Raw genomic sequence first — 12,323 nt, forward strand, 5'->3', positions numbered from 1 at the left:
TGTATTAAGTGGGTAGGCCCATTACCTCCCACGGTTGGGGAATGGATGAATTCAGTCATGAAAATAAATAAACTAGACAGAAGGGGAAAGCAAACCAATAGAAATAACTTCTGGGAAATATGGGAAAATCACTTTAACCCTATTATCTAATGGCCGAGATGAAACAACGATCCTATGATTAAGCGATGGAAACTTCTGTGGATGAATATAATATTCATCGAGTAGTCAAGGTGGCTATCTCCCTCCCGCTAACGAAAAAACAGAAAGTTATTAATGTGTTTGCTTCAAAGGAGACCCCTCTGCAAAATCCGATGGCTGGGAAACTCCCCCCATACTCTCGCATCGAGGGGCAGTGTTGGTACAGTAAATGCAGAGGCTGAACCTTGGTATTATCAAAAAAAACATAAAAATCGCAATATGAGGAAAAAAAAAAAAAAAAAAAAAGTAAAACACAGTGAAGGGTGTCCTGTGAAGACCTGTGGTCGCAGCTACAGGGCCCCTTCATCTCTGAGGACGATGTAAACCCTGCTGGCTCTGCTAAAACATGGTGCAAAAGATTTAGCCTAAACCGGGTCAATAAAAATCTATCGTGGGAACTGCTTATACAAGACAGGTATGGTTCAATGCCCTCGGTGGACCTGGCTACTAAATATTCTCTCACTGACGGTTTGGTCAACTCTCTGTCTCCCCGGAGGGTCAAAGCACACCTAAAGAACCGGTACTTCACCAAGGGTTTATCCTGCATGCTTATTTTCAAAAGGTTAGCAAATAAATCTGCACATCCTATTTTCTCGAGGCACTCCTTCACATATTTTAGCCAGGGAATTTTGAGTCCATGGTCCAGGGAGAGACAATCTTCTATAGCCTGCCTGCTTAGGGCCGCCTCCTCATTTGCCCAGATCTTTACCCAACAAACTAGGGGATTGTTAGCCCACCTATCCGTGATATAACGTGCATCCTATTCTACATGTACCATGTAGGCTGGCGTGCTCTGGGGGACTTTTAACAAACGCCTGAGATACTTATTCTCCACAGTTTGTAATTGGCTAGCCTCAATGAATCCCCACACCTCACTACCATACAGGACTTTAGCACAACACATACAGTTATATAGTCTCAGAATTTGCTCTGGGGACCAAAGTCCTAGCCTTTGTGCAAAGTTCATTATTGGTCCGGTACATCTGGTCATGGTTCGGCATTTCTCTTCTAATAAATATTTAAAATGTAATCGCCCATCAAATAAAATCCCAAGATACGGAAAGGACTGTACCTTTCCTAAACAGTGAGATCCAATTGTGTAATTATAGGATTTACCTGGGTTTTTGCCCACTTCCATAATCATGAGCACTTAATCCCCCCGACGTACCCCTGTGCCTTGAAATCCTTAAAGGGTGATGTGTTTGCGCTTTACAAATAGGAACTATTAATTATAATTAAGGCTCCTTGTTTTCCATTTTTACTGATTTTTACAGATAAATACAGACAGAAAACCATTTATTTTCCTGTCTGTATTTATTTTTAAATGTGGATAAAAACGGAAATTGGGTTGTTTTTGAGTGATTCTATGTGCTGTCAGTCATGACTGCCAGGACAATAGCTGTGCGGATTGCCAGGCAAGGGGATTACACAAATATAGGGATTTTAGTAAAGAGCCTTAAACAGCAGTAGATTTGCACAACATTGATACTTAAGTTGTCATATTTTCTTACAAGTGGATATTTTACCATCTGAGTGTGTATATAACATTGAAACCTGTCAGGCGTTCAGACACGAGTGCACATTAACTGGTTAAATAAATGCAGAAATATACACATTTCAGCTTAATTTTTTCACAAAACCTAAAATAAATATGGATAAATACAGGTAAAATTATCAAAAACGAAATATGGATAAATACAGACGGAAATGACAAAAATATAAATACCATGACCCCGGGAGCCCTAATTATATGTGAACTAATCACGTAACCTTCAGATATATTGCCCCCGAACCCCAGAACAGCCTCCCTTTGCACATCGGCTAAGCAGGTCGGAGGCTGCTTTCAAAGAACAACTAAAACCTGGTTGTTCTAACTCTTACCCTTACAGCCCTTGAGGATGGATTCATAGTGCTGGAACGCCACTCTCTGGGGCAGCTAGGCGCCATATAAATGTCAAACATAAACAATCCTGCTGCCAGAGTTTTCGTAAATGAAGCAGGTATTTTTATATTTGTTATTCATGTTCTAGGCTTACAATTCTCTCTGAGGACATCTCAACTCTTTAGCCTGAAGGTGTCCTTACCCTGTATGGACATCACGCCTGGTGGCTATAGAGGGAAGCAAATAAAAATGATATTGAGCCCAATGCTTAACCACAGGTGAGTGTGCACAAGTAACAGAAGGTTGTGCTGGTTTTGAAAATTATTTCCTTGTGTTTTCATCAATTAATTAAGATGTGTAAAACAGTAGGCCCATCACATACAACTGGATCTTACCTGTTGAAGCTGTGTGGTTTTTATATTATTTTTAATTTCCGCCAGTCATGATACTGACACTTTTGATGTACAGGTAACTAATTCTCTCCCAGAAATGGGAGTCGAATTTGCAACAGTGTGGCCAGTGCTATTTCTGGTCAGGGTGTCCAAATGGTTGACGGTGCACACGCCTTTATGGAAGGTCCTTGAAGAGGAAGGCAGAAGGACTTGTGTACCAAAATATCAAGGCCTTCCAGATACAAAGTCCGAGGCAGTGGAACCCTTATTGCCTATAACCAACTCATGCTTGGATAATTTTTCCTCAAGAAATCTCTTACAGACCTACAGTAACTTTCAACGCAAGCTCAAACCACCAGCCTCCTGTTGATTTGTCCAATAACAGTCAGCAACGCTGACTCACCCTAGCTTCATAGAGGCACTTTGAGCTTTTTATAAATGTCTGATTCCTTGTAGACATTAATATGCATTTAATGACTTTGATATGGCCAGAAGGTGGCTCAGTGAGTTAAACATTGTGCAATGACCTACAGGTTTTGAGCTCAAATCGCGTTAGGGCCAACTCAGCTTCCCAGCCTTCAGACATAGATAAATTACATGCAATGAAATTGGCTAGTAGTGGCCACTGTTATTTTCAGCACTTAGAAATGCCAGACGTGCAATACTAAACTAGTAGTTATTATAAGAACTACATGCCAAGTGACTGTTATTAAAATGGTTAATTTGATTTATTGTTTTTAATCTTTTTATTCCCCAGGTTTCACCTCAGACGTTCTGGTGCATTTTTGTAAATGCTCTTGTTTGCCCCTCCATTTCTTTATGTCTTGACAATATTGCAATTGTGTCTGTTGACACTCCCGCGCCTCTATGGTATTAAGACTTGAACTCAGTTTGCTTGGTGAGCTAAGAGCACACCAAGTTGACTTTGGCCTGCCTGCTTAGGAGCATGCCCTGTCTCTTGCGAGACATATTATTTTCTAACAGTGGGCTTTAAGCCTACCCACTTATCACCATTGGTTGGCTTCATTGTCACTCTCCTTTGCTTGCTTCTTATTGGTCAGCGGCTGAAGGTTTTTTTCCACTTTGTGGGTTTGTCCCTTCCTTGGAGCATGGGCGCATTAGTTGTGCCCTTCCACTGCACATTTTTGTAAACGCTACTTTTTTCTTTTTGTTTTAGCACTCTATCAGAGTGCATCTTTTTCCGCTGCCGCACTTGTGTACTTCTCTCCACTTCACGTCACCTCCATAGACCTTCCGTTATCTGTCCTGTTGCCCCCTACCTTCAATCTCTATATTGTCCATGTTGCTCCAACACCCGCCCTAGCTCTGTTGTCTGTATTGTCCCCATATCTGTTCTAGAGGGGAAAAAACAAACAAAGCATAAAGACGGAGGAAAAGAAAGACAGAAAAACTGTTATAAAGGGAGAAAGCAGGAGCCTGCAAGAGCGAGGTAAAGGGGCACGGAGAAATGAAAGATTCATGAGGTGGTGAGGTGGATTCAAAAGTACCCACCCTTGGTAGTGGGTGCGCCAACATTTAATTGAACCAGCTGTGGACTTCTGAGCAGAGCCAGCAGGCATTCTTTTACAAATTAAGCACTGTACTCCTTCCACCCGCCTCTGTTGTCCATGTTGCCCCAACCCGTCCTCCCTCCATTGTCCATGTTGCCCCTGCCATACTCCCTCTATTGTCTGTTGTGCACTAGACACCTGCCCTCTCTCCGCTGTCTGTGTTGCCTCTCAACATAACAAAGAAAGAGCTGTCTGACATTCCTCTATTGTCCATGTTGTCCCTCCCACCATCTCTCTCCCATTGTCCATATTGCACCTACCCTTTTCCTTTTCCCGTGTTGGTCACACCACCCACCCTCCCTCTGTTGTCTATGTTGCCTCCCATGCCAGCCTTCCCTCCATTATCTGTGTTGCCCCTCACACCTGATTTTCCCCTTCCACTCCATCCCCAATGTCTGTGCTGCACCAGCCACTTGACATCCTCTGTTGTCTGTGTTGCTCCCTCACCCGTCTTAACAAAAAAGTACTACCCGCCTTCCCTCTGTTGTCCATGTTGCCCCTCCCACTTGTCCTCTCTCTGTTGTCCGTGTTTCCTCTCCCATCTGCCCTAGCTCCACCTACCCTTCCTCCATGTACGTGTTGCCCCACATCTGCCCTCCATGCCTCCATTGTCCATGCTACACCTCAACCCGCCATCCCTTTGTTGTCCGTGTTTCCCTGAATCACTCACCCTCGCTCCAATGTCCAGTGCCGGCCAATTCATTGCACTTTTTTCTTTCAAACTTTCAGTCATGCTGCTTTACAAAGTGGCTAAAAACCTTGACAAAGCCAACACCTCGCGTAGGCAAGACCTATTGACTTTGCCAATTATTAGAAAGTGGGATTTTGGTTGGCTAGGGTATACATCTAAGCCAGACAGTACTGACCATTTTAGTCAGTGTAAGCTAGATACACACCTAGGATAACCTGTGCCCCTCCCCCCGCCCAGGTAGCTTGATGCACAGGAGGCAGGCTTATCAGAAGAGGCAATGAGTAAAGTACTTGTGCAACCCACCCATAAACTAACACAATGAATACACCACAAAACGATTACACACAGGTTTAGAAAAATAGGTGATGTTTATCTGAATTAAATAAGACCGACCTCCAATACAGTACTCCCGTACTGGTGATGGTGAGTTGCTTGGCTGAGTGGAGCAAGAGTGGTGATAACATTGACAAGGTCTTCAGCAGCCTCGTTGCCCAGCAACGGGTAGGGGAGGGTTTCAGTGCTCGGTTGCCGGTGCTGGTTTTGTTATCAGCACTCCACCGCCAATCATGTGTAAAGTGGGGCTTTGTGGCACACTTCAGCTTGGTGTGCAGAATGGCTTCTGAAGTAGAATGAAAACTACGAGGCCTTGTAGAGAAAATGATAGCACACTAAACCCACGGCATTCAGGCAGCGCTGCACTTCCAAAAATGCAGGTCTTGGTTTTCCCAAAGCAGAATGTTGTTCAGCCGAATAGCCTCTGCAGTGGTAGAATCAAAAAGCAGATGGCGAGGTTGTTGTGTCGTAGTAAAGAGTTCCAGAAGACTTGGTTAGGTTACAGATGATAAGTTTATTCTTCTTATATGGTTAGATAGGTTTTCCAGTTGATATGTAATATAAACCCTACCAGGAGCATCCTCTCTGCCGACTTAGCCCAGGATCCAACTGACAGTCCACTCACAGCATACCAAACATTCCAATGATATCACATTCACTCTAACATCCTACACTCACTGGCTGAACAGCAGAGGCAGAGAAACAGGGAAGATGTAAGGTAGAAACCTTAGATATAACAGAGGTCTTAGATGTCCCTGAGACCTCGGGGAGAACAGGGGGCAAGCCAGCAAGCCCTTGGAGTCACTCTGGGGCTTAATCCTTGATCCTCCAGCAAGGCAGAGGTCAGCAGGCAGCAGGGCAGCTCAACAAAGCTGGGAAGCAGTTCCTCAGAACAGTCAGGCTCCGCAGGGTGGCAAACCGTCAGCACAGCAGCCTTTACTCTAGCAGAGTTTCTTCCCGATCCAGTAGTGTATCATTTGATAGGGCCAGAGCATTAATACTTATTCTCCAGAGTGTCTTTGATGTAGGGGTAGACTTAAAAAGAGCCTTCTGAAGTGCACAAGGATTCCTTTCAGCCTACCCTGGCTCCAGACTAACAGTAGGGGGTGAGTCAGCCCTTTGTGTGGGGGCGGGACACAACCTATTCAAATGTAAGTGTGAACCACCTCTCCCTCTCCCTGCCCAGGAAGACTATCAGTATGCAGATGAATGCAGATGTATCCCCGGTCACACCCAACCCTTCTTGTGTTGTGGTTGTATAGAGAGTATGGATAAAGTGTATCTGTCACCCTTGGAGCCAGGCTGCAGGCACACAGAGCAAAGTTACGAGCAGAGAAATATCCACTTTCTAATAGTGGCATTTCTAACATGAAGTAGCTATTCCTTTCTAATAAGGAATTACAGCTTAAAATGTATTTTAAGGAATCACCAATTCTAGCCTATGGAAGGAGTAGGCCTCAAAGCTGTGAAAAACAAATGTAGCTGTTTGTCACTGCCAGGACATGTAAAACTTAACAGTACATGCCCTGCCTTTTAGTTACACAATACCCTGTTCTTATGGTCACTTAGGGCCTGTCTTAGGGGTGACATATGTGTAATAAAAGAGGAATTTTAAGGCTTGGCAAGGTTTTAAAAGCCAAGTTTAAGAGACAGCTTTGAAAGGTTATTTGTGTGGGTGGCACAACTAGTGCTGCAGGCCAACTAGTAGCATTTAGTGTAAAGTTCCTGGGTACAAGGGCTACCACTTTACAGGGACTTACAGGTAAACTAAATATGAAATGATGTGTACACCAATTTTACCATGGTTAGATGAGAAGCACATGAACTTTAGCACTGGTTAGCAATGGTAAAGTGCTCAGAGTCCTAAGGCCAACAAAAAGATACAGCAAAGAGTGGGAGGCAAAAGTCAAAAAGTTGAGGGAAGACCACCCTAAGGAAGACAGGTCCAACACCAATCCTTGTTTTAAACCTGTGTATGTGACTTTTGCGGGGCTCAGCTAAAGCATGTCAAACTTCCACCCGCTCTCTCCAGGGTGGTGCTCACACTGCGCAAGATCCTCTCTACACCTCTTTTAAAGGTCGTAATAGAGCGTGGAGAGAAAGAAAAAGAACGTCAAACCACACACGTAGGAATCATTGTAATCCCTCCCACTCACACAGCGTACGTAAAAGAATGCTAAGAATGACTCTGAACAAAGAACAGGTGTAGTCTGTCTTCTTACCTTTGGCCCTGTAGCAGGGCGTGTGCACGAGACATTCTTCCTTGATGTGCGGCTTAGTTTTCGGGCTGCATCCCCCAGTGTGCATGCCTCTGTGATCCATGCAGAGCACCACACGGTACCTCAGGCCATGTCCACACGTCACAGTACACTGGAAGAAAGAGAAAGGGTCAGTCTACCATGTGCCTGGGGAAGCCATGTACAGAACAACATGCAGGAGACAGCTCAGCTAACCCATGGGAACTCCAGGAACCCCCCTACAGCTCCCACGTGCAGGTGCTCACACAGGAAGCTTTGTTTTGTTGTTCATGGTATTGTTCACTGAATTACCTGGTTTAGGAGGAGACACTAAAGCACTGTATGAAGTTCTGTAGAAACACGAACCACCCTGTAAAGGTGTTACATTCATAGGCAGAGCCAAAACGAATGCCCGATTTCTCCTTCATCGCCCACTCCACAGTGGTCAGAAGGTGCATATACAGAGGCTTGAGAGTGGCCACAGTGAGTGGAATCAGACCAGTAGAGGGTGTCAGCGGGCAGGCCCAGGAGTGCCGGATCCATGCCAGATTTTCGGTGATCCATTTAGGTTCATGACATGCAAATGTTTCTTATGTGTGGATCATGAACAGCTGTAATGGGCCTTCTGGGCCTCTGTCCATCTCCCCTAACACAGAGAAAGAGTAGGGCAGAGAAGGGCTGAAGATGAAGAGACCCAGTGGTAATCAACCTGCCTTTGTACCTCCATCTTGCACCCCTTGGAGGATGTCCATTATGGGTGCTGGTCCAGCATAGTCTTAGAACGTTATTGTCTTCCCTCTGTCTTTCTCTTTGACTGTATCTCCCTGACACTCTTTCGATTCTACATTGTTTCTAAATACTGTACATGTTGTCAGTGTTTAGCTTAATTACAGTCGCCAGTAATGTTTGCAACGTCTCGTTTTTATCCCATTGATATAAACATCGCAACAGATTTTTGAACAAGCAAAAGCCCAGGCAAGTTGAGCTAAACATATTCTTGAGCACTGCCTGTCACTGCAATAGAGCCCCAACTATAATGGGATAGGAAGACAAGAACCAGATTCCTGGGAAAGGGAGAGACTGTGACTTACAAACACTCTGGGAGAGGAATAGGACAAAGACTCCCAGACACGGAGACACAAACTGTAGGACAGAGAGCTAAGAATACTTAGGCAGAGGTACACCACTCAGCAACATAACCCAGCAATACCTCAGGAGAAAAAGGACATTGGGCCAGATGTCTGACCGTTTTTAGCAGTCGCAAACAGAAAATCCGGCCGTTTGCGATCGCTGTAAAGGGTTGTACAATCTACAAACCCGATTTTGCGAGTTAGTTACCTATTACTGACTCGCAAAAGAGGGCTTGTGAGTCGCTATTAGGACGGGGAGTGCCAAGGGCGTCCCTTCCTAATAGCGAGTCGCAGGGGGATGTACGATTGTTTTGCTACCGCAAATGCAGTCGCAAAACAAATGCAGTTAACACGAATTTCAAATTGGTTGTAAGCCAGTCACAAACGGGAAAAGGTGTAGTCCAAAGCTCTGTTTTTAATATAAAATCAGGGCCTTCAGGGGTCATATCACTGAAAATAAAAGATTTGACAAAAATATTATTGTCTACGGGTGCTCGTGGAAGACAATTTCTATGGACTGGAATCTAGAGCATGCTAAAGTGATTCTGGCATTTTGCTGACCTCTGCTGGTCGTTTTCTATCAAGAAAGTTAAATAGAGGCAGTTACCAGAAAAATTAAAAAAGAAAGTCCCTTAGTAGAAAGCAATTCTAGTATTTTACTGACTTCTACTGGTCGCTTTCTATCAAGACAGTTAAATAGAGGCAGTTGAACAAGCAGAAAGCAATTCTGGTATTTTATTGACCTCTACTGGTCGTTTTCTATCAAGACAGTTAAATAGAGGCAGTGGAACAGAAAAAAGTCCCTAAACTGAAGCTGACAAGTCCTAGGGCTGATCTCCAGAGCCCACAAAGTACATACACATATAAGTATATACTAAAGTATATACAAGAGGTCTCAAATGCTCGACCTAATAATGAAAAGAAAACCTATTTTTTTCTTCTTTTAAATGTATCCCGTTTTACTTTAAGGAAAACAGGATGCATTCCCAAAAATAACATTGCTTCATTTAACAAGCATTTGCAATGCAATAGGTCTCGGATTTGCGAGAGTTTGAGCTATTGGCATTGTAAATGATAAGACCTTTTACTTATGTGTTGTTTTTAAGACAGATAAATAAAAGGCATTGTCATTTACAATGCCAATAGCTTAAACCCTTGCAAATGCAAGACCTATTGCATTACAAATGCGCTCGGAGCCCGTGCTATACATTTTTTTTAAAGTGTTAGGAGAGAGCGTATCCTGCCTGCAACAGCAGGCAGGACAAAGCTATTTGAGAAAATAGTGCTTGGAGGCTGTAATTAAAGCCTACCGAGTTACAACACACGTAACAGGGGGTGTCGCCATGGGAGGTTACAAAATGAGACAAGACGGTACTAAGAAGGGACTGCTAAGCCTATTGACCAATTAACAACCACAGTTTACAGTGGACAATGACACAAGCCAATGAAAAATATGGGCAGAGAGTGGGCGGATCTTCAAGTCCCTACCTGAATACAGCATACCTCGCAGAGCAGCGCAAGCCCTGCCCAGGCTCGACCCAAAAAGCAAACACAGACATGGTGGTCTGCTGTCCCCAGCAGGCCACCATCACTGTGATAGTAGCCCATTCCCAATGGGTCGCAAATTGAGACTTGCCTCATGAATATTGATGAGGCAGGTCATTTGAATACTAAGAAGACAGAGGTCATGGTGGTGGGAAAGCAGGTGGGGTTGTGGAATGACAATTGGTGGCCTCAGGAACTGGGGTTGACCCCTTCTCCTGTAATGGAGATAAAAAACCTTGGGGTCTGGCTGGACCCGGCTCTCAGTTTCACCTGCCATACCAAGAGAGTGGCAGGCTCTTGCTATGGCATTATCAGAGGACTTAGGCCAATACTTAAATTTTTTGACGCCACCACCAGACAGTTGGTGGTTCAGGCGTCGGTGCTATCCAGGTTGGATTATGCCAGTGCGCTCTTGGCCGGGATTAACCAGGCAGAACTCACTCGACTGCAGCGAGTGCAAAATACTGCAGCCAGAGTGGTGGTGGGCCTGCCTAAACGGTGCTCGGTTTCTAAAACACTGCACTCTCTACATTGGCTCCCTATGAGCCAGAGGATTAAATTCAAGGTACTTTGCCTGGCTTTTAAAATCCTCAAAGGTATGGCTCCACAAATCCTGGTGAACCTCTTAAGTCCTTATGTCCCTTTGCGATCCTTGAGATCCCTGGGCATGCATTTGTCGATGGTCCCTCGTTTCAGACTAAGCAGAATGGGCGGCCGCTCCTTTCGAGTGGTGGCCGCAAAGTTATGGAACTCCCTTCCTGTTGAGATTCGGGCAATAGACAACTTATTCCAGTTTAGGCGGGCAATAAAAACTTTCCTGTTTGCCTAATTTCTGATTGAGCCTGCTCCATTTTCGATGTTGTGTTGTGTTTACCTTCTCAGTGCGCCAGGACGCCCCTTTGCTGGGGCAGCTGTGCGCGGTACAAAAACAAATAACATAACATAACATAACATAACATTTGCAACCACATTGGGAATCGCTAAATGTGTCTGAGATAGATTAGTACATTCTGTTTTGCGAGTCTCAAAATGGATTGGTCATACATCTGGCTCACTGTCCTTTACAGATAGCACCTATGATATTATAACATATTAATACTTACCGGGGACCATTCCTGGGCTAGCCACTTGGGGCAGTCAAAGATATTGCAAGGCTGCACAACGGGCATCTTTGCGGTGTACATGCACTTCCACTCTTCCACCGTGCTGGCTTGACCCTGGATGTCCTCCTCCACGCAGGAAATAGTGCGACTCTGAATGCCACCGCCGCAGGAAGAGGAGCAAGCTGTCCACGGAGTGCTTTCCCATCTGCGGAAGAAAAAACATGACCCCCCTTTTAATCACCCATCAAGAAGACTTTTGACTGTGGCATTATAGTGGCAGTATGCTAATAAAAAAGTATTTCGCATGAAGCCTGCTAACACAGGTTTCCATTTTTTATGGCAGTAAATAATATGACATACAATTATCCAAATTAAGTGGCAGTGATTTATTAACATTCGGGAGGTGAAAGGCTGAGACAGCCCTGCTAAAATTTCAACTCACTGTAGCTTTCAGCTACACAGAGAACTACACAGCGAGATCTTAAATCACTAAGCTAGGTTTCTGATTTCATCAAATATATACAATTACAAAAACGTGCAGCAGAATAATTTATGGATGTTCGACAAGCCGGGCCGGATGCTGCGTTTGGTCATAAGAAAAACTACCACCTTTCGTTTCGCCACAATTTTAAGCGAAAAGGTTCATATCTATGTGGTGCATGTAGCCTGGTTTACTGTTGGTTGCACAGCGAAGTAATACAAAAAAGTCAAACAGCTACAGGGGAAAGGAGTTCTATGAAAGCTGAGAAGACAAAGTCATGACACTGCTGAAAAGACTCAAACGTTACATGAAGCCAGCCAACATGCACCACATAGATATAATTCCATCCAAGAAATAACGTAAAATAAAAAGAAAAATGAGACAGCCGAAAATGGGAATGAAAGTAAAAAAAGAGGAAAGACTGGTCCCGCTGGAATTGGTCTGCGCATTATGCTGTTAATTTGTCATTTGTCTCTATTAAATGGTTATTGGTTCTACAATCCCTTTAGTTTTGTGAATAATATCATTTCTTTGCCTTGGCTGCTGTTCAAATACAATGAAACATGAACGCATGCTAGGAACCTTTATTTTGTCACAAAGTTAGTATTATGAACGCCTTTAATTCGCGTGCCATATTGTCAGGAGGAGTGAGACTGGGGGAGAGGGGTTGCTTAATGAGTGAATTAAATGACGTGGATTAATGTACTCACTGAATGGGTGTCACTTGGAGGTTGCTAGGCCTAACAGTTGCTGTCACCAT

At 44.2% G+C, this 12,323-nt stretch overlaps 1 protein-coding gene across 1 annotated transcript in view; it reads right to left on the reverse strand.

Moving 5' to 3' along the window:
* Positions 1 to 12,323, reverse strand: part of ADAMTSL1 (ADAMTS like 1) — a 677,686-nt gene that overhangs the window by 321,619 nt on the left and 343,744 nt on the right. Inside the window, exons 11-12 of the mRNA XM_078677817.1 lie at positions 11,083 to 11,287; positions 7,290 to 7,437 (exon numbers count right to left, since the gene is read on the reverse strand). Coding sequence (XP_078533943.1) covers positions 7,290 to 7,437; positions 11,083 to 11,287 — 353 coding nt within the window. The remainder of the gene's footprint in view (positions 1 to 7,289; positions 7,438 to 11,082; positions 11,288 to 12,323) is intronic.

The sequence above is a fragment of the Lissotriton helveticus genome, chromosome 2_1, assembly GCF_964261635.1.
Source record: "Lissotriton helveticus chromosome 2_1, aLisHel1.1, whole genome shotgun sequence".
NCBI lineage: Eukaryota > Metazoa > Chordata > Amphibia > Caudata > Salamandridae > Lissotriton > Lissotriton helveticus.